At 38.3% G+C, this 21,782-nt stretch overlaps 1 protein-coding gene across 1 annotated transcript in view; it reads right to left on the bottom strand.

The window, feature by feature from the left end:
- cacna2d2a (calcium channel, voltage-dependent, alpha 2/delta subunit 2a) overlaps nucleotides 1–21,782 on the bottom strand; it is a 379,664-nt gene that overhangs the window by 58,703 nt on the left and 299,179 nt on the right. Inside the window, exons 10-13 of the mRNA XM_062996697.1 lie at nucleotides 12,786–12,836; nucleotides 10,324–10,423; nucleotides 7,676–7,837; nucleotides 1,413–1,520 (exon numbers count right to left, since the gene is read on the bottom strand). Coding sequence (XP_062852767.1) covers nucleotides 1,413–1,520; nucleotides 7,676–7,837; nucleotides 10,324–10,423; nucleotides 12,786–12,836 — 421 coding nt within the window. The remainder of the gene's footprint in view (nucleotides 1–1,412; nucleotides 1,521–7,675; nucleotides 7,838–10,323; nucleotides 10,424–12,785; nucleotides 12,837–21,782) is intronic.

Here is a 21,782-nt window from a genome sequence, read left to right as displayed (position 1 = left end):
TTTGCCATGAGGTGCCATGTTGAATATCCAGTGGCCAGTATGAGAGAATTGTACCCAAAACACCAAATTTAACAGCCCTGCTCCCCATTTACACCTGGGACCTTGACACATGACACCAGGGAGGGACAACAACACATTTGGGCACAATTTGGACATGTTCACTGTGGGGTGTACTCACTTATGTTGCCAGCTATTTAGACATTAATGGCTGTGTGTTGAGTTATTTTCAGAAGACAGTAAATCTACACTGCTATACAAGCTGTACACTGACTACTCTAAGTTATATCCAAGTTTCATGTCTATAGTGTTGTCCCATGAAAAGATATAATGAAATATTTGCAGAAATGTGAGGGGTGTACTCACTTTTGTGATACACTGTATATACATATATCTGTTTCTCTATTTATCTTTTTAGCCTGCTTCCACCCTGTTCTTAAATGATCAGGACCCCCCCACAGGACCACCACATAGCAGGTATTATTTAGGTGGTGGATCATTCTCAGCTCTGCGGTGACAATGACATGGTGGTGGTGTGTTAGTGTGTGTTGTGTTGGTATGAGTGGATCAGACACAGCAGCACTGATGGATTTTTTAAATACAGTGTCCACTCACTGTCCACTCTATTAGACACTCCTACCTAGTTGGTCCACATTGTAAATATAAAGTCAGAGACGATCGCTCATCTATTGCTGCTGTTTGAGTTGGTCATCTTCTAGACCTTCATCAGTGGTCACAGGACGCTGCCCACAAGGCGCTGTTGGCTTGATGTTTTTGGTTGGTGGACTATTCTCAGTCCAGCAGTGACAGTGAGGTGTTTAAAAACTCCATCAGCGCTGCTGTGTCTTATCCACTCATACCAGCACAACACACACTAACACACCACCACCATGTCAGTGTCACTGCAGTGCTGAGAATGATCCACCACTCAAATAATATCTACTCTGTGGATCCTTACCATTGAAGAAGGGGGCTAACAAAGTATGCAGAGAAACAGATGGACTACAGTCAGTAACTGTAGAACTACAAAGTGCTCCTATATGGTAAGTGGAGCTGATAAAATGACAGTGAGTGTAGAAACAAGGAGGTGGTCATAATTGTATGCCTCATTGGTGTATTTTTTACACAGAATTCTTATGATGATGAATTTTTATGATGATGGTTATAAACTTTATTTGTTTTAGCAAATGATGTGTTCTAATTGCATTACCAAATTTACTGGGTGGTTTATTCAGTTTATAATCCTTCAAGGCAGTCAGCTCCTCACTGAGTGGCATCTAAAGGAGTTTCTATTAGTGGGCCTTGATATTTCATTGTGCTGCTTACAATTAAATATCAAAGCAGACTATTTTAAAAATCTTAAAGCAAAAGCAAGTGAACACAGGAACATAATTAACATTGACGAGTGAGCTTACTGATTTATTGGGCCAGTTGTACTTCTCAAAGATGTCTTGAGCACGGTCCTCCCCTCCATCAGTGAACATCATTATCATCTTATTGCACTTTGCCCTTGTACCATTTTCCTGAAGAAGAAGAGATGGAAACAGAGATACAGAAGGTAAATAAATGGAAAATATCATGAAGACTGAAGGCATCAAATATATGATCACTTTTCAGTTCAAAATCAGAATTAGTAGTGTGGGTGCTGAAAAGCTCCTGGGCCCTGGTAATGATTCAATCCTTGTCTCTAGGCACTGTCTATCATGCGTTTGTCATTTTCTTTCTGTGTTTCCCCAGGTTTCCTGGTTTATTTTTTTCCAGTTCCTGAAACATGGCTAAAAGTGGATTGGCTGCTCTTTATTGCTTTAGGTGTGAGTCGATAAGTCGGTAAATGCATTTGCGGTTCCTTGCGATGATGTAAAGGCATATACTGGGATTTCGGAGAGACACATGCTGCCATCGAGGCGATATCTTTATTTAGGAAGTCCAAGATTATTTCAGCAAGATGATGACAGGCCTCATTCTGTATCAGTGAAAGGTGCAAAATATCTGCCATGGTATTTGGGTGCATCAGTGCCCATGGCATGAGTGACCTGCATATGTGTGTACAGGTACCATTGACGTGAAGGCATATATTGGGATTTCAAAGAGACACATGCTGCCATCAAGGCGACATCGTTTTTTAAGAAGTCCACGATTATTTCAGCAAGATGATGACAGGCCTCATTCTGTATGCACTACAACAGTGTACTGAACTGGCCTGCCTGAAGTCCAGATCTGTCTCCTATTGAAAATGTGTAGTGCAGCATAAAGAGGAGAATTAGACGACGACAGCCACAGACTGTTGAGTCTTTTTTGGAGTGTGTTGCACACATTAAATTTCTTTATATTTTACAATTATAAGTTGATCAGTGAAAACAGTGGAAAACATTAGTCAGTTCAATAAAGATTCAAGAGAATTAACAAATCTCACTCACTCACTTGCTCGCTTTCTTAACCACTTATCCAATCAGGGTCGCGCGTTGGGTGCTGGAGCCTATCCCAGCTTTTCAATAGGCACAAGGCACACAGTAACACCCTGGACAGGGCGCCAGTCCATCGCAGGGCAGACACACATACACAAACCCATTCACCTTTAGGGCAATTCAGTGTCTCCGATTAACCTGACTGCATGGACTGTGGGAGAAAACCCATGCAGACATGGGGAGAACATGCAAACTCCGCACAGAAAGGACCTGGGCCACCACACCTGGGGATCAAACCCAGGACCTTTTTGCTGTGAGGCGACAGTGCTACCCACTGAGCCACCGTGCCGCCCCTACTGTTTAACTGCATTTTACAAAACGTCACAGCTTTTCTGATTATGGGGTTTGTACACTATATGGATAAAAGTATTGGGACACCCCTTATAATTTTTTAATTAATGTGTTACAGGAAATTATATGCTTCCAACTTTGCAGCATCAGTTTTTGTTCTTGCATTACCATGCCCCTATGCACAATGCAAGGTTTATAAAGACTCTGTCCACACTTATAAAGACTGGATTCTGTCCTATTGATTAGCTTTGGAATGAACTGGAACATCAGTTTAGGCTTTCTTCACCAACATCAGTACCCAGCAATACAAATGCTCTTTTGATTGAATTAAAGTCTTGTGAAAATCCTTCTTAGAGGAATATTCTAACTGAAAATATTACATAGAGGTCACTCTATTTCAATGCACATTCAACTCTGTTTAATCTCAAAGGAACTACTCAAAAGTTTACTCTCTCTCGTTCAACTGATGACAGTTATTAGTGAAATTCACCTGATGCCACATCACTGACAAGCTATTAATAAAGATAAATAATAGCGCTGCAATTATGCATTTTGGGAGCTCAGGCATCCACCAATCAGAACTGTCCAATGCATCAGGCAATGATTAAAATGCCATAGTAGTTTTGGCTTTGGCACCAATTAGGATGTGTTGAAGTGTGTGTGTGTGTGTGTGTGTGTGTGTGTGGCGGGGGTGCTAAGGCAAATGCAAAACAAGGCTGAAAGCTTGGCTTGCTCCCGCATTCGCTGTCTAGTGGGCAGAGAATACAAATTCATCTGTGGGTCTGCAGCCCATCTCCGAAGAGCGAGTCTCATCAATCATACTATCAGACTCTATTAGAGAGCCAGGTTCCTAAACACACACAAACACACTACGCATATGCTGCTATGCATTTACCTGAGCACAAAAAATGGTTGGGCAATCACAAATTACAACACTGAGCTTACAGACAGTATATGAGAAACAATTACTTGGTACCAGGATCAAAAGCAAACACTGGTTACATATTAAATAAGTCATAAATGTAGAGTAATTCCTAGTTATTTTAAGAAGCACACTGGTTCACTGATCCCTTCTGATTGGAAAGTAGTACACATCCCTGGGTATCCCTAACTACTTATTTTACCGCCATCAACCTTTCCAGTGATGCATTAAATAATATTACCTTGACATCATAGTCACTTGCACTATTATAGTTTATTTATCATGTCCATGCTAAATTAACATCTATACACTGATCAGCCATAAAATTAAAACCACCTTCCTGTTTCTACACTCACTGTCCATTTAATCAGCTTCACTTACCATATAGGAGCACTTTGTAGTTCTACAATTACTGACTGTAGTCCATCTGTTTCTCTACATACTTTTTTAGCCTGCTTTCACCCAGTTCTTCAATGGTCAGGACCCCCACAGAGCAGGTATTTGTTTAGATGGTGACAATGACATGGTGGTGGTGTGTTAGTGTGTGTTGTGCTGGTATGAGTGGATCAGACACAGCAGCCCTGCTGGAGTTTTTAAATACCGTGTCCACTTACTGTCCACTCCTATCTAGTTGGTCCACCTTGTAAATGTAAAGTCAGAGACGATCTCTCATCTATTGCTACTGTTTGAGTTGGTCATCTTCTAGACCTTCATCAGTGGTCACAGGACGCTGCCCATGGGGCGCTGTTGGCTGGATATATTTTTGGTTGGTGGACTATTCTCAGTCCAGCAGTAACAGTGTTAACTACAAAGTGCTTCTATATGGTAAGTGGAGCTGATAAAATGGACAGAGTGTAGAAACAAGGAGGTGGTTTTAATGTTATGGCTGATCAGTGTATTTTATACTGTTTTTACACTGATGAGCCAAAACATTAAAAACACTCGGCTAATTTGCTGTCAAAACCCGCTGAGACATGGGTTCCACAAGGCACCTGAAAGAGTACTTTTGAATCTGGCATTAAAACATTACTAGCAGATTCTTCAACTGTAAGTTGGATCATCCTACAGCTGGTAAACAGAGCACACATGCCTGGCTGCCAACATCTTGGGAAAAAAGAGAATTCCAACAATTAACCTTTATCCATTGCTCTGAAGGTTTGATTCCAATGTCTGCATGTTCATTTGCATGGCATTTTGACTGGCCTGCAACTACGCAGCCTCATACACTCAAAACTCAAAAAAACTCAAAAAAAAAAAAAAAAAGGCTCATACACAGTAGGGTTTGATGTACTGTGTGTTGTGACACATTCACATCATCACCAGTAAGGCAAGGCAAGGCAAGGCAAGTTTATTTGTATAGCACCTTTCATACACAGTGGCAATTCAAAGTGCTTTACATAAGTAAAAATTTATTAAAAGCATTAAAACATTCCTGAGATCTAAAACCTCAGAAAGACTTCTTGCAAACATTTAGTTACAATTTAGACAACATGAAATTCAAACAAGAGAGATAAAAAAAATGAAGGACATGAAAAATTAAAAGAAAATATTGTAAAGTATAACCTACAATTTTGGGAATATGAAATTAAAACAAGAGAGATAAAAAATTAAGAACATGAAAACTAAAAGAAAATATAGTAAAATATACACTACAATTTAGAAGAGCATGAAAAACTAAAAGAAATATGGTAAAATGAGGGTAATAGCAAAAATTTCAAGCTCAATCATAGGCACAAGAAAAAAGAAAAGTTTTTAACCTGGATTTAAACATTTCTACATTTAAGGAACATCTAATATCTCCTGGCAGTCTGTTCCAGTTATATGCAGCCCAACAGCTAAATGCTGCGTCACCATGTTTAGTTTGGACTCTGGGCTCAACTAGCTGACCTGAGTCCATGGATCTAAGAGATCTACTGGGTTTATATTCTCTAAACATTTCTGAGATGTATTCTGGGCCTAACCCATTCAGTGATTTATAGACCAGTAGCAGCACTTTAAATTCTATTCTGTAACTAACCGGAAGCCAGTGTAGAGATTTTAGAACTGGAGTGATGTGCTCAGTTCTCTTCGTCTTAGTTAAAACTCTAGCTATCATCACCAGTATTACAATCATCTACAATTTAGAGCCACAGTAGCACTTAAGTTGGTCCGTACTGGACTCCATAGTCTTCTAGAACCAATCTAGCACCTGAACACTATTGCTGTAATGGAGCTACACTGTTATGAAGTAACACCTGCAAAATGTGGCTTCGCATTGTCGATGAAAACAAAATCTCTAGATGGCTTATCACCATAGCATTCATGGCAGCTTTTGAACTTTGTTTAACTTTGGTAACATTTCCATTATGTCCAAAACAATTTGAAAGGTGGACTTATCAGACCACAGCACATTTTAGTTTTGCATCAGTCCATTTCAGCCAGAGAAGTTTCTGGATGTTGTTGATATATGATTTCCACTTTGCTAAGTAGGCGTTCACAGAGTTAAAGGTCACAAGCTTTGAATCTTGTTTTCTGGTCTTGTCCTTTATTCTTTAAAAAGTTATATTATTTTAATACTGTTATGGACTGTAAATAGTACCACCCTAAATCAGAAAAAGCTGGAACAGTATGGAAAGTGCAAATAAAATAAATGTTCTGTCTGCTCAACTTCATTTTATTTGTTATTATACATCCATTCCTGCATTTCAGGCCTGTAACACATTCCAAAAAAAGTTGGGAAAAACTAAATAATGATGTGATTCCAAACTGTTGATGTCAACAGGTGATTGTAATCATGGTTTGGTACAAAAGCAGCATCCAGTAAAGGCTGAGTCTTTGATGAGCAAAGATGGCCAGAGGATCTCCAGTTTGTCAACAAATGTGTAAGAAAATGATTTTATACAGAGCATAATATCATTAAATGATTCAAGGAATCGGGAGAAACTTCAGTGCGTAAAGGTCAAGGGCGCAAGCTTAAGTTAAATGCCTGTGATCTTTGATCCCTCAGACGGCACCGCATCAAGAACCGCCACTCAACAATAGCTGATATAACCACATGGGTGAGGGATTACTTTGGCAAACTGTTGTCAAGCACTACAATACAGAGTTACATGCACAAATGCCACTTAAAACTTTAATGTGCAAAAAGAAGCCTTATGTTAACCTTGTTCAGAAGTGACGTCAACTTCTCTGGGCTCGGAGGCATCTAGGATGAACCATCACACAGTGGAAACGTATACTGTGGTCAGATGAATCAGCATTTCAGGTATTTTTTGAAAAAAAAAATGAATCCCAACTATCCTCTGTGCCAAAATTTCTTTTAAGTGTGGTGAAAAGGAATGGCAACATTACAAAGTCGTAAATGCTTTACTGTCCCAACTTTGTTTGGAATGTGTTGCAGGCCTGAAATGCATAAATGGATGTTTATTAATAAATGAAGTGAAGTTGACAAGATAAAGCATGAAATATCTCAGGTTCATCCTGTCTGCAATCAAATTTTTTGAATGTGTTGCATGTATCAAATCAGGAATGAAAACATAATAAAGTAAAGTGTAAAAATTAAAACATAACATATTTCTTCTTTGTGCTGTTTTCAATTAAATGTAATAAAATACAGTTACAAATCAATGCTTTAAGTGTTTATTCCCATTTTGCCTATGTTTCCATCTATTTAAAATTTTGTATTCATCATATTTCCATTGCACATATTATTTACTAAAGCACGTTTGGTTGTTAATGCATGGCGTGCAGCTGACACGAGGTCCCCAATGTTTCTTGAGAGCAAATATGTACTCCCAGTTCTTTCTTATTTTTCCTTTTTGACATTGTCCAGTTACATCATGAAAAAATGAGTCTGATGAAGAGGAGCATAACAGGAAAATAGGGCACTGGTGTTGCTCTTATACAATAAAGAGTTTACAAAACCATTCCATCCTGTCTTCATATTGGTAAAAGTAATGGCAATAAGAGTGACGTTTACAGTGTGGCATTGCATGTTGTGTGTGCATGAGTTTTGTCTTACATTTAGGAATTGCTCAAAAGCAAACTGGAAACCAGATTTGTAGTCGGTTGTCCCCTTGGCTGCCATGTGCATCACCTTCTCTTTAAAGATCTTTTTGTTTTTCACATTAGCTTGAACTAAGGTCTTAAAGCATGGCACAACAGCGTCTGCCTTTTCATTAAACTGAAAAAGAGAGAGAGAAACAAAGAGAGAGAGAGAGAGAGAGAGAGAGAGAGAGAGAGATGGGTAATCTGTTTAATGGTGATTAAAATGTTTTCTTCCAAACATTTTAAACATTCAGACATTAAAATGTTCCTGTCATCCATTAGGTATAAGAACATTATCTGTTTTAATTCATTTTCATTGACATCAGAATTAATTTGTATCAGCAGTTGTTTTTTTTTGCCAATGTGATGAATGAATTAGCTAGCAAAAAACCATGGAAACACACATTTACCAACAAAGCTTGTTTGTTTCAGAGTTAAATTAGTTTGATGACTTATTTAGGTTTTATCTTTTAACTCTCTCAGTTACAATTTCCTCAGTAAAATGTTTGTGTGCATGTATGTGCACGTGTGTGGAAGTGGAGCACACAGTGCTGTCTGTTCTCATTGACTCAATCATGCCGTAACTCCAGCTAAATCAGGCAGAGCACTGTGTGTTTAATATTCTAGTGCATAACTTTTTGTTTCATTTTTAAAAACCTTTTGTTCCCTGATTTTTAAGGTTTTAACATATGCCTGGGTTACGCAAAATTTTAATTAGTGCCTATAAAACCAAAAATAAAATAAAAAAACAACAACATCCAACTAGGGTGTGAATTATACAGTGACAATTGGGGGAGGGGTCAGGTCATTTATTTATTTCTTTGGATTTTAACATCATGTTTTACACTTTGGTTACATTCATAACAGGACAGGTAGTTTACACAAGATTCATCAGTTTAAGTTTAATGCCATACACAGTCATGGACAATTTTGTATCTCCAATTCACCCCACTTGCATGTTTTTGGACTGTGGGAGGAAACAGGAGTTCCCAGAGAAACCCATGCAGACACGGGGAGAACATGGAGATCAGACCCAGGCCTTGCTGTGAGGCGACAGTGCTACCCGCCGTGCCGCCCTGGGGGAGGGGTCACCTATATAATGTGTGTGTGTGTGTCAACTGCGTATTGATGAATGCTATCATCAGCTAGTTTCTAAGTTTTGCCTAAAGTTACAAGTTAGCTTATACCCCTTCCAATCAACCCACAATTCGAACCATGCCTCCAACACACAATAAATAAATAAAACATTTTGTAATAGTTGGTTAGTTAATGAAGAGCAATTATATGAAAATAATGTGGTTCCTGTACAATGTGGTGCAGCATAAATCTACAGTACACTGTGAGGGCAGCACGGTGGCTAAGTGGGTAGCACTGTCGCCTCACAGCAAGAAGGTCCTTGGTTCGATCCCCAGGTGGGGCGGTCCGGGTCCTTTCTGTGTGGAGTTTGCATGTTCTCCCCGTGTCTGCGTGGGTTTACTCCGGGTGCTCCAGCGAGTTTCGAAGCAATGAAAAAAAAACGTTCCATGCAGTCCCGTTGAAGTGAGTAGACGCTCAGCTTCTACGGGCAAATGCATTGACGCTACGGGAATGTATGAGAAGTTAACAAAATTGAGTGATTTGTGATAAGTCGCTGATTCTGAACGAACTCATCTTCGAGATGAACGCGTTCTAACGCATTTGTAGTCAATGAAATGTTAACACAACTGTACATATTTGACCATTTAATTGTTGACATTTTAGGGGAAGCTGAGCTTCCCTTGCAGTCTTAGAGAAATCGCCACTGATATATATATACTGTATATATATATATATATATATATATATATATATATATATATATATATATATATATATTATTGATATGTGTGATATTTTCCCCCTAATCATATCATTTTTAGGATTATTGCATACCAGTAGCTAGTGGCTTTGCAAATTAATTTCCATTTTCTTATAACAACTTATAATAACAGAAATGTAAATGTTACAAAACCATAATGTGGTTCTTTCAAAGCCAGCATAGTGTTTTAACACAATATTTGGTGGTGAGCTAACATAAAAGATTGCTAAGCCACCTAAGCACATGAAAACCAACTTGTCTTGCACAGCACGTCAAAACAATAAAGTTTCCTTTTTAGGTAGACTATAGTATTTATTTTAAAATATCATTTGTTGTTTGTTGTTCATTTGTTGTAACTGAAAAAGGCTGTGTCTAGCGTCCTTTGTAGTAAAACTCTATTTCTTATGTATCTCAGACTTACAGCTATAAATGGCTGTAAATAGGATTTAAATTGACATAAATAGGATTAAAACTTATATTCTCTCAAGGATAACAGAACCCTAAGCTGCATGATTTGGTAACATTTTCATATATTTAAGGTAAATCTTTTATTTTCAAATTTTTCTAGGTTTGTTTATGGTACTATGGGTTTGGCTTTCACAATCCTTAACAATGTACAAGGTAAAACAGCCATTTTTATCTCAAGATCTCAATATGTAAATAAATATACAGGTAAGTGTGTATGTGTGTGAGTAAGTGTGTGTGTGTTTGCCCATGTCCTGAGCATAAACAGGATGAGACAATTAGTAAGAATTAATGCATTTCCCAATAGCATTTATACATACCTGTGCTACATTGACATAATCATCATCAGATAGTGTATCCAGCATTTCAATCACTGAGGTTTTCATCAACTTCAATGTTAGTCCACTCACACTACCGCTCCTACTCACACACACACACACACACACACTTTTAATTCCGATGTACACAGGATAGAATTTACTGTGATATAAAACATTTTAAAACTTCAGTTAGAACTACATAAAGCAGAAAGCCATAAAGTCATTAGAAATCCCATTTTTCACTTTCTCACAAACCATTTGCATTGTAAGCACAGCATGGAGAAACATATGGACCAAAAGCTGTTGCTAAGCAGCACCTGTTGCTAAGCATCCTGTGTCACTGTTTTTCAGCCATGTCCATTACATGTGAATTCCAAGAAGAAGTTAAAAACCAGTGTCACACAAGCAAATTGGATATATAGAAGCTTCCACTTTTGTGGGAAGGGTTACTACAAGATTTAACATTTGTTGTGTCCACTCAGTCAAAACAGCCATTGTAAAGTCAGACAATGCAGTTCCTCCAATGCAGTATGGCAAAAAAAGCAAAGGAACTTCCTAATGTTTTATTTTATTTATTTGTTTTCCTGTTAGAAATAAGTGTATAGACCTGTAGACCTAATAAAAAACTGGTAAATAAGACAAATCACAGAACATGGATGTTATATATATAATATTGATGTAGTTAACTAAATACACTACCTGTAAGTGCATGACAGCAATCTTACTAAAACTGAAAAAGAGTGTGGTAAGTCTAATTCATCTGTAATAGTTTATCTAGAGCTTAGATTTTGCTTGTATTAAGTATGTACAGTAATATGAAAAGCAATACTCCACTTTTGATTCCCTCTGTTATTACATGTATAGCACACTGTAATGCTGTTACCCTGGTCCAAGTTTTCCCAACTCCCCCAAATGTGGAGAGCCTTAGAATGTTTTAACCTATTCCATACTAAAAGGTTTAACTCTTTTGTTGTCTCCTCTAAAATATCCCTTTGAATATGACATAGGTAAGTGCTTGACTTTAATAAAAGGGTTAAAATGAGTGAGATTTTTACTCTACAGAGCTGAAATCAAGCCCTATTATGCTACTAAAACTAAGTAACAAAGGGGGCAGTGACTTTTTCACAAGAGCGATATGCATGATGAATAACTTTGGTCTTTAAATAGGATTATAATTAACATAATGTGTTGTTTTAACTTAGGTTTTTCCTTGGTTACTATGATTTGAATATTGTTTGAAATCAGTATAATTCTTTGTGATGTATGTAATAAAAAGCAATATGAATTGGGTAATTAATTTCTACATGGGTTTATGTACCTCATTTAACCTCATCATTTAAAAGTCATTCCTTTTTTTCTCTTTTTGCTGTTCATACCAGAATGCATACTGTGTGTTTTGAGAACAATTGTTTTGTAATATGCAAATCAAAACACTGATATACAATTACATTATTAGGTTCTCCTACTATACAAGTAAACTTTGTGGGCACTTTGTCACTCTGTGTACACTTTGTCACTCTCTGTTTACATGAGTGATAGGCTTTATTTTATGTGGAGGCTCGCTTGGTTCTCGCCTTGGTGTTTTATGCTTAATTTTTCTAGTTCTAGTGCTTAGTTATGCACCAGCACTGCTCCAGTAGCCACCAGATGTGCTTCAGACTTAGTCCCCACTATAAAATCACAGCAAAAAAATAAACAAACAAACAAAAAAAAAAAAAAACGTCTCCTTCACCACACAAGGTAAATGAAATTTCTCCCCAGTATTACAGTACACCCATTTTAATATTTATTCACAGGTTTTACATTACATATTTACGATATGTAAATTTATGTTGTTCATTTTTACTGTTTATCATATGTGCATGTTTAGCATTTTTGTGAACCTTAGTGCTGTGTTTTATGGAAAAACAACCTTGCTTTTTCTGACAATCACATTTTACAGACCAGTGCTCCCCCCTCTTAGTCGGTTAAATCAAGGTTCCACATATTAAAATTTTATGTTTTGCTTTCTGCTTTAATATTAAAAAATAGCACAAACAAGTCAATGCAAGGAGTATGACCAAATAAGCTACACCTGCCCTTTATTTATTCTGCGGGTGACTCTGAAGATAATTTCAATATAAGATACATATGATGTCTTTTTATTATGTATTTCAAAAGCAAGATAGGATCTGTATTAATCTATGACATTGGTTTAAAGTTGCATTGTGTTTTGTATCTGCTGCAGGTAAATCAGCAATTCAAACAGCACTTTACAAAGCAATGTTACAAAGCTTTTATTTCCAGTGATGTCTAAGCCATTTTTCAGTAGACAATCAACTTGTAATAGAAAAACTGAAATACTGCTTGTGGCTATTTTAGCCAACAGATGGCACTTCAGTACCATATAGATTTTTGTCTATTTCCCTTTGTGGTAGGAGAGCAAGTGTATTTGCGTGAGTGTCTGTGTTAAGGATCCTTACACATCCACGATGATGATCATATCTTTAGGAGAAGAGGCACCCTGGATGTACCTGTTAACACAAAAATAAAAATACAAATGAGTTTATAGACAAAACAAAACCTTTAACTGCTGTTTAATGTATCAGCAAGAATAATAATACTATACTAAATGCTTTACATACTAATACCTTATACTAAATGTTGTGTATTAATGTTCATTTAAATATTGAGACTTTTACTTTGGAAGTAATTGCTTTACCTGTAGATTGATTCACTGAATTGAATGTGCACATGTGAATGTGATTCAGTAAAGAACAGCAGCAGCAACGCTATCTCCTTGTCCAGATTTAATTTTATTTATTGTGTTTGTGAAATGATTATAAGTGAATCCATATAAAAGGGACAACCACAACACTAAAAACTAAAGTGGGACTTGACACTAAGAATAACTGCAGAGGTCATAGAACAAGGACAGAGTATTAACCTGCATTTATTTCTATTAGCTGGCTAAAAACACAGGTCAGGACTCATAGTAGACATATGGTTATGCCAAATTTTCACCACGCACAACAATATTTAAGCACAACACACTGAAGGCAAGTAGCTAGGTGGTCACAAGACTGAACAATGCTTCATACATTTTAGCACAAAAAAAAAAAAAAAAAAAAAAAAAATAACTAGGAAAAGAAAACCTCTTCTTGCTGGAAAGAGATCTGTCAGTATGGTTATACCATATAAAGCAAGGATCACTAAAACATCGCCTCAGAGACTGTCGTGTTTTTTTCCACGTATATGTGATAAACCTTGGTCAAGCTTTAAGGTGATCTCATTTTTCTGAGTAGACATGCTTTGAGTGGTTACAATAAACCATTCAGACAAATTTCTACTTGTGTATTTCTATTTTTGTTTCCTTAATGTTATTTACACCTAAACTGTGCATATATGCAAACACACAGAAGAAAATTAAGACAAATTCCCCCCAATTTTCCTCCCAATCAAGTCTTATCCAACTACCTGATTGCATCACACTTCCTCTCTACTGATGTTGACCTCCACTCTGATTGAGGAGAGCGAGACTAACATACGACCTCTCCGACACGGGCGCAGTATCCGACTGCATCTTTTCACCTGCATGAGGCGAGTTAATATGCGGATCAGCTTTGTGTACAGAGAGTCACACCCTGATCCGATTATCCCTCATCTCTGTGCCGGTGCCATCAATCAGCCAGCAGAGGTCATAATTGCATCAGTTATGAGGAATCCCCTACACCAGTGGTCCCCAACCACCGGGCCGCAAATAAATAATTGGAGATAGCTACAAAAAGCAATTAAATTTCTTCGGGCGTCTTTTATCACCACCAGTTGGGAGCAGTGTCTCGTTGCAGCGAAAAAAGCTAAGGATTTACATCGATTTGCCATTCTATAGCTATTCTATTTTAAATCCTCCCACCCCCGGCGGTTTGGAAATTATATCTTATATGAAACTGATCCGTGTTGCAAAAAAGGTTGGGGACCGCTGCCCTACACAACAAGCCAACTGTTGTTTGTGTAGGCGCTCAGCCTGCCGGTAGCAGAGCTGAGATTCAAACTGACGAGTTTGAGATGTGAGCTGAATGTTGTACCACTGCGCCACCTGAGCGCCCCTTTAATTCTTCAAAGACATGTTTTAAGTGTCTCCTAAATTACATTCAGTCAAATTTCTTCTTGTGTATTTCTATTTTGTTTGCATATTGTTATTTACACCTAAAGTTGGCTGTTTGCGACACATAGGAGAAAAATAAGACATTTTTTTTTTAATATTGATGTCAATCGTAATGACCCGTTATTAAATTATTACAAAGAGTATTAGTAATTCATGGTAATATCTAAAAGATAAAACGCATAACTCGTCACAGTCATATTTTTTCTTCCTGAAACCTATTAGGGTTCTGTCATAAAATGACAAAAAGGGAGGGATGTGACAGAAACATTTGCACAAGAAGTATACATAATCAGTTACTACTTAGAAAATGTAGATATGCTTAGAGCATTTTTGCATTCAGACCAGTTCCTATGTTAACTGTGGAATCTTCCAGTCCTACAAGGTCACCAACAGATTTAAGATATAAGAAAACATATAAGGATGTTTGTTATTATTATTGTTATTGCAAACATGGAGCCTCTGTGTGATCCTTCTCTGCAGACAAGATTATAACTTTTCTACTCACAATCCAGTCTCTAAGGTATTTTTTAAATGCTTTTTCTCCCGATTTTTAGTGCGGCCAATTTATACCCAATTGCGTTATGCTTCCTCCCTACGGGTGCTGACCCCCGCCCCAATTGAGAAGAGCGAACTGACACCCCCCCCCTCTGACCTGTGTTCAGTAGCCGACTGCAATTTTTCACCTGCACGAGGCGAGTTCATATGCAATCAGCCTTGTTCACAGAGAGCCAAACCTTGATCAGCATTATTCCTTTACTCTGTGCAGACGCCATCAATAAGCCAGCAGAGGTCATAATTGCATTAGTTATGAGGTCTCTGTCCGGCTCCCTCCCTGGATGAACAACAGCCAAACATTGTTCGTACAGCCGCCCAGCTCACAGCCGGATGGCAGAGCTGAGATTCGATACAATGTATTGAAAATCCCAGCTCTGGTATGCTAGCATATTTTACCGCTGTGCCACCTGAACGCCGCGTCTCTGAGGTATTTTATTAAAGGTTTTTCCACAACAGTCCAAAAACAGTAAACAATAATAATACTTATAGATTATATATTTTTTGTGAAAAAAAAAATCTAATGAATGATTACAGTAGTGGAAAAGTAAAATTGACATTTTCTTAATGTACATTTAAAAGAGTATTTAATGTTCACATTTTGTCAAATTAATGATCCCACTAGAGATGCAACATTTATAAGCAATTTAAAGTAGCATTATGAAACCAAAAAATGGGAATGAGGTAACTTGAGGTTCTCCTGAGGATGATCTTGTTAACTTAATGACTGTGAGTGAGTAAAAGAGATATATATTAAAGCCATGTATATTAAACAAAAACCTGACACAGATTTTGAGCCACAGGTTCCTGGTGGCTGTGGGAGCCCAAAGCAGCTGCTTAAATTGCATATTAAATCAAGACTGCTCAATGTCCTACAGTTTGAAAAGAGGTCATGAACTCCCAACCTTTCTATGTCTGAACCTGTCCCTTGTCCAACTGTTTACACTAATCTGACCGAGGGTACAACATGAGGAGAAAATGCTAGACCAGACAGGCTTTGTTCTTCAGCTGACTCACCAAACCACTCACAAACACATTAGCCAGTCTGTCCATCTTGTGTCATCTTTACGCTAGTGCTAGCAAATCGTGCTCTACAGGAAGAGGCAGAGAGTGAGCATTTTCAGCCAGACTACAGACAGTGAGAAATATGAGGCACAAGTACAAAATGAAAAAAGAGGAACCAGTACTACTGTCTGTCCACGGCTGATACAGAGTGACATATAGATTCTGCGGAAAGCTAAAAACATGCTCTGACTTTGGCATGCGCAATTAAAATCACATTATGCCCAACATAATTGGTTCAGGAGCCTGATGGATAGGGCTGAGCATTTGCTATCAACGTTGCTAGGAACACATTTAAAAAAAAGCCTGGTGTATTGTGAGTTCGCTGGCAGCTGTACAGACTGATTGTACGCCGTTTTTACAAGCAGGAGCAGTTAAGAGCAAGATAGAGTTCCAATTGCCTGGGGTCTTTTCTTTCATGATAATAAGTCTGTTGACCTAATGGAGAGACTTTCTGAAGCTCAGAAGTCATATACTACTCTACACCTGCACGATAAAGCTTTAACTTGAAGACAAACACAACTCGTAGGACACACACCATCTTTCTAAACGTGTTTAAAGTATTGCAGAGAAACAGGAGAAGGAAAGTAATTGGATTACTCCTAATAGCAAAGAGTACATCAAATATAGCCATATGTTAGTTCTAGCTGATTCGCATTGGCATTTAGAAATCAGCATGTCGTCAGTGTGCTGGCTTTAGCTATCACCTATTAACTTATCTGTTTAATTACTGGAATACACAGTGTATAATGCAACTGCAAGGAGTGAGGCCTCCTACAGATACAAGGTGTTCAAAGGAAACTTCAGAAAAACAGCACATTTCACAAAGCACAAGTTCATTTATTTAGGTTGCAACTAAACACTTTATTTAATTTAATATTAATCTTTTACATATGTATGTATTATATGAACAACTAATTCCAGCTTTTGCTACATCTATATTGGGTTTAAATCAGGATTTGATTGGGTCAATCCAATTGTTTTAGTTTTGCCATGTAAATATACACACGTCAACTTCAGATCTCAGACAAATGAATGTACATTCTTATCAAATTTGTATTATTTGACATATGAATGGAATTCAGTTAAGGATTTATAAAATAAAATATAAAAAGTGTACTGTTAGACCAAGGAATGGAATTTAATAACGGATATACACCAATCGGGCATAACATTATGACCACCTTCCTAACTGACTGGTCTGCGGCTACGCAGTCCCATACAAAACAAACTGTGATGCACTGTGTATTCTCACACCTTTCTATCAGAACCAGCATTAACTTCTTCAGTAATTTGAGCTACAGTAGCTCGTCTGTTGGATCGGACCACACAGGTGAGCCTTGTCCACCCATGATCCTGTCACCGGTTTACCACTGTTCCTTCCTTGGACCACTTTTGATAGATACTGACCACTGCAGACCGGTAACACCCCACAAGAGCTACAGTTTTGGAGATGCTCTGACCCAGTCGTCTAGCCATCACAATTTGGCCCTTGTCAAACTCGCTCAAATCCTTACACTTACCCATTTTTCCTGCTTCTAACACATCAACTTTGATGATAAAATGTTCAATTGCTGTGTGTTATTTACTTCACCTGTCAGTGGTCATAATGTTATGCCTGGTCAGTGTAAATACAGTGGTAGCCTAGTGCAGGGCTTTTAAAACTTTTTTTCAAGCGACACACATTAAGTCCATGAGTTTTACTGCAACCCAGGCAACACAAACAATGCATCTAAATGAAACACAAAACAAAATATACTTTTTTCCCAATTCTCCTCCCAATCTAGTCGTATCCAATTACCCAATTGCATTATGCATCCTCTCTACTGATGCTGATCTCCACCCTGGTTGAGGAGAGCTGAGACTGACACACGCCCCCTCTGACACGTGTGTAGTAGCTGACTGCATCTTTTCACCTGCACGAGGCGAGTTCATATGCGGATCAGCTTTGTGTAAAGAGAGTCGCACCCTGATCAACGCATTATCCCTCGACTCAATCAGCAAGCATAGATTGTAATTGCATCAGTTATGAGGCACCCCCCCTAGAACAACAGCCAATCATTGTTCATGTAGCAGAATGGCAGAGCTGAGTTTTGAACCGACAAGTTTGAAATGTCAGCTCTGGTGTGCTAGCATGTTTTACCGCTGCCCCACCTGAGCGCCAAAACAAAATATACTTAATTAATAAAAATGGTGACAATCTGGTCCCACTGTGGTTTACAAAATGTAATGTAAAGCCTCCACAAGGGGTGTTCGTGTACAAGCTCATTTTGCGTTTATGTGCCTGTTAAAATGAGTTTATTTAATCATTATTACTTTTATCTGCGACCCATTTGAAAAGCCCTGTCCTAGTGGGTAGAGCTGTGGGTTCGAATCCCAGCTCTGCCATGCAGCTACTGTTGGGCCCGTGAGGAAGGCCTTCAACCCTCTTGGCTCTAGGCTGTACAATGGCTAAACCTGTGCTCTGAACACAGTGTGTGTGTGTGTGTGTTTGGTTAAATTAAATGTCTGGAGTATTATCTTGTTTTTATTTAGCTGGAATCAGAAGAATTCAGCACTACCATTATAGCTCGGTAATTACTTCTCACCTTCATTAATTTTACTGATAATCCTAGAAAATGATACCAGTTTGCTTACAGGCACAAGTTCCTTATTATACCTGTGTTGTTATTTAAAGTAATTGCACTCTAATGAGTTCTTCACATGAAAACATAAAACAGACTGAATCAAATAGCTAAATTAAAAGTTTATTTCTTTGTCTGTTAAACAAGGTTCTACCTAAATGCTTCCATTCATCTGTGTCAGTTATAATCTGTTTTCACCATTTCATTATTATCAGTCATAACTTGTTTCTACACTCTTCTACCTTTCTACCATTTTATCAGCTCCACTTACTATATAGAAGCACTTTGTAGTTCTACAATTACTGACTGTTGTCCATCTGTTTCTCTGCATACTTTTTTTTTGCCTGCTTTCTCCCTGTTCGTTAATGATCAGGGCCCCCACAGAGCAGGTATTATTTAGATGCTGGATCATTCTCAGTACTGCAGTAACAATGACATGGTGGTGGTGTGTTAGTGTGTGTTGTGCTGGTATGAGTGGATCAGAAACAGCAGCACTGATGGAGTTTTTAAATACCGTGTCCACTCACTGTCCACTCTATTAGACACTCCTACCTAGTTGGTCCACCTTGTAGATGTCAAGTCAGAGACGATTGCTCATCTATTGCTGCTGTTTGAGTTGGTCATCTTCTAGACCTTCATCAGTGGTCACAGGACGCTGCCCATGTTGACTGGATATTTCAGTCCAGCAGTAATAGTGAGGTGTTTAAAAACTCCATCAGTGCTGCTGTGTCTTATCCACTCATACCAGCACAACACACACTAACACACCACCACCATGTCAGTGTCACTGCAGTGCTGAGAATGATCCAACACCCAAATAATACCTACTCTGTGGTGGTCCTGGGGGAGTCCTGACCATTGAAGATTGGACCATTGAACATTTTTCACCCACAGGAGGCATATTTGATTAGTTTCGCTGACCACGTACACACACGTCTAATGTTATCCAGCTTAGTCTGAAAAAAAGGACAAATGGCTAACAAAACTTAATAATAGGGTTAACAGTGAAGATAAATCAGTGACAAAAACAATGACTGCATTGTTTCAGCCAAGGACTCCAATAGCGAGGCCATCCATTCTGAGACCACCGTTGCCGATAAGCAATCTACATCAATAGTTTTCACTTTCAGTCAAAACAGAGTATCCTGAACTGGCGAACTTAGCAATTGTAGTGCTTTTGCCTCTACTTTGCTCTGTGAAGTAGCGTCTTCTGCTGTCATATACATCAAAAGAAAGTACCGCTTACGATTTACGACTAGCTGTAACTGATATTAAAGCACGAATTTCTATAATGTGCTCACAGAAACATAGAGGAGGGCTGTATTATCTTCATAAAGTAAATATTTGAATCAGCATAACCACATCGTATACACCAATCAGCCATAACATTAAAACCACCTCTTTGTTTCACTGTCCATTTTATCAGCTCCACTTACCATATAGTAGCACTTTGTAGTTCTACAATTACTGACTGTAGTCCATCTGTATCTCAGCATGCTTTGTTAGCCCCCTTTCATAATGTTCTTCAATGGTCAGGACTCTCACAGGTCCACTACAGAGCAGGTATTATTTGGGTGTTTGATCATTCTCAGCACTGCAGTAACAATGACATGGTGGTGGTGTGTTAGTGTGTGTTGTGCTGGTATGAGTGAATCAGACACAGCAACACTGATGGAGTTTTGAAACACCTCACTTTCACTGCTTGAATGAAAATAGTCCACCAACCAAAAAATCCAGCCAACAGCGTCCCCTGGGCAGCGTCCTGTGACCACTGATGAAGGTCTAGAAGATGACCAACTCAAACAGCAGCAACAGATGAGCCATCGTCTCTGACTTTACATCTACAAAGTGAACCAACTAGGTAGGAGTGTCTAATAGAGTGGACAGTGAGTGGACACAGTATTTAAAAACTCCAGCAGCGCTGCTGTGTCTGATCCACTCATACCAGCACAACACACTAACACACAACCACCATGTCAGTGTCACTGCAGTGCTGAGAATGATCCACCACTAAGTAATACCTGCTCTGTGGTGGTCCTGTAGGGGTCCTGACCATTGAAGAACAGGGTGAAAGCAGGTTTAAAAAGTATGTAGAGAAATAGATGGACTACAGTCAGTAATTGTAGAACTACAAAGTCTTTCTATATAGTAAGTAGAGCTGATAAAATGGACAGTGAGTGTAGAAACAAGGAGGTGGTTTTAATGTTATGGCTGATCAGTGTATGAGGGTTGATTTGTGGGGCGCAAGTTCAAGGTTGGCACACAAAAGGGGGCGCATGTCTTAAAAGGTTGAAAACCTCTGTTCTAGACCATAGCCAATACCCGCAAAAATCTCCAGACAAAAACCCCAGCTGTTGTCAGCTGTGGAGAAACCTGCATCCAGAAAAAAACACATTTGTACCGGTCAGGGTTAGAGTAATGCAAATTGTTTCCACTAAAATTAATGTCATGGACAAATGCAACTGAAAAGATATTCAGACAACGAACCTTAGAGCTGAAAATTACCCAATTTTGAACACTAATATCAGAACTTTACATATGAAAATGTACAATTATTTAAGAAAATGGAATCTGCTTTGCAATCTCTATGTATATAAAAAACTATAAGCTATAAAATGACTATGAACTATAGGAAGGTGCACAAGTGGCTAGATGGAAAAGTAGAAATACAGTAGAAATACGAAATTTCAAGATCAAGCATCTCCACGATTAAGAAACGTAAGGAAACAATAAAGAATTAAAGGTAAAGTGCAGGTTTTATTGTATTTTTATTGATTTTTTAAAATATTTTTGTTTATGCATTTTCTGGAGTTTGCACTCCCTGTGTCCGTGTGGGTTTCCTCTGGGTGCTCAAGTACCTCAAGTGTAAATGTGTGTGTCTGCCCTGTGATGGACTGGCGACCTGTCTGGCGACCTGTCTGGGGTGTTTCCTAACTTTCGCCCCTGAATCAAACCCAGTGCGACCCTGACCAGGATAGAATGATGGTAAATCAGCCAATAAAGGAATAATTTGTTCTTTGGCTTGTCTTTTAGATTGCTTTATGTTTAATGTTATGCAACTGGAAATCTGTATTAAC

The sequence above is a fragment of the Trichomycterus rosablanca genome, chromosome 6, assembly GCF_030014385.1.
Source record: "Trichomycterus rosablanca isolate fTriRos1 chromosome 6, fTriRos1.hap1, whole genome shotgun sequence".
Classification (NCBI taxonomy): Eukaryota; Metazoa; Chordata; class Actinopteri; order Siluriformes; family Trichomycteridae; genus Trichomycterus; species Trichomycterus rosablanca.
Note: the sequence above shows the minus strand (reverse complement) of the source record. Positions and strands in the feature narration are given on the sequence as shown.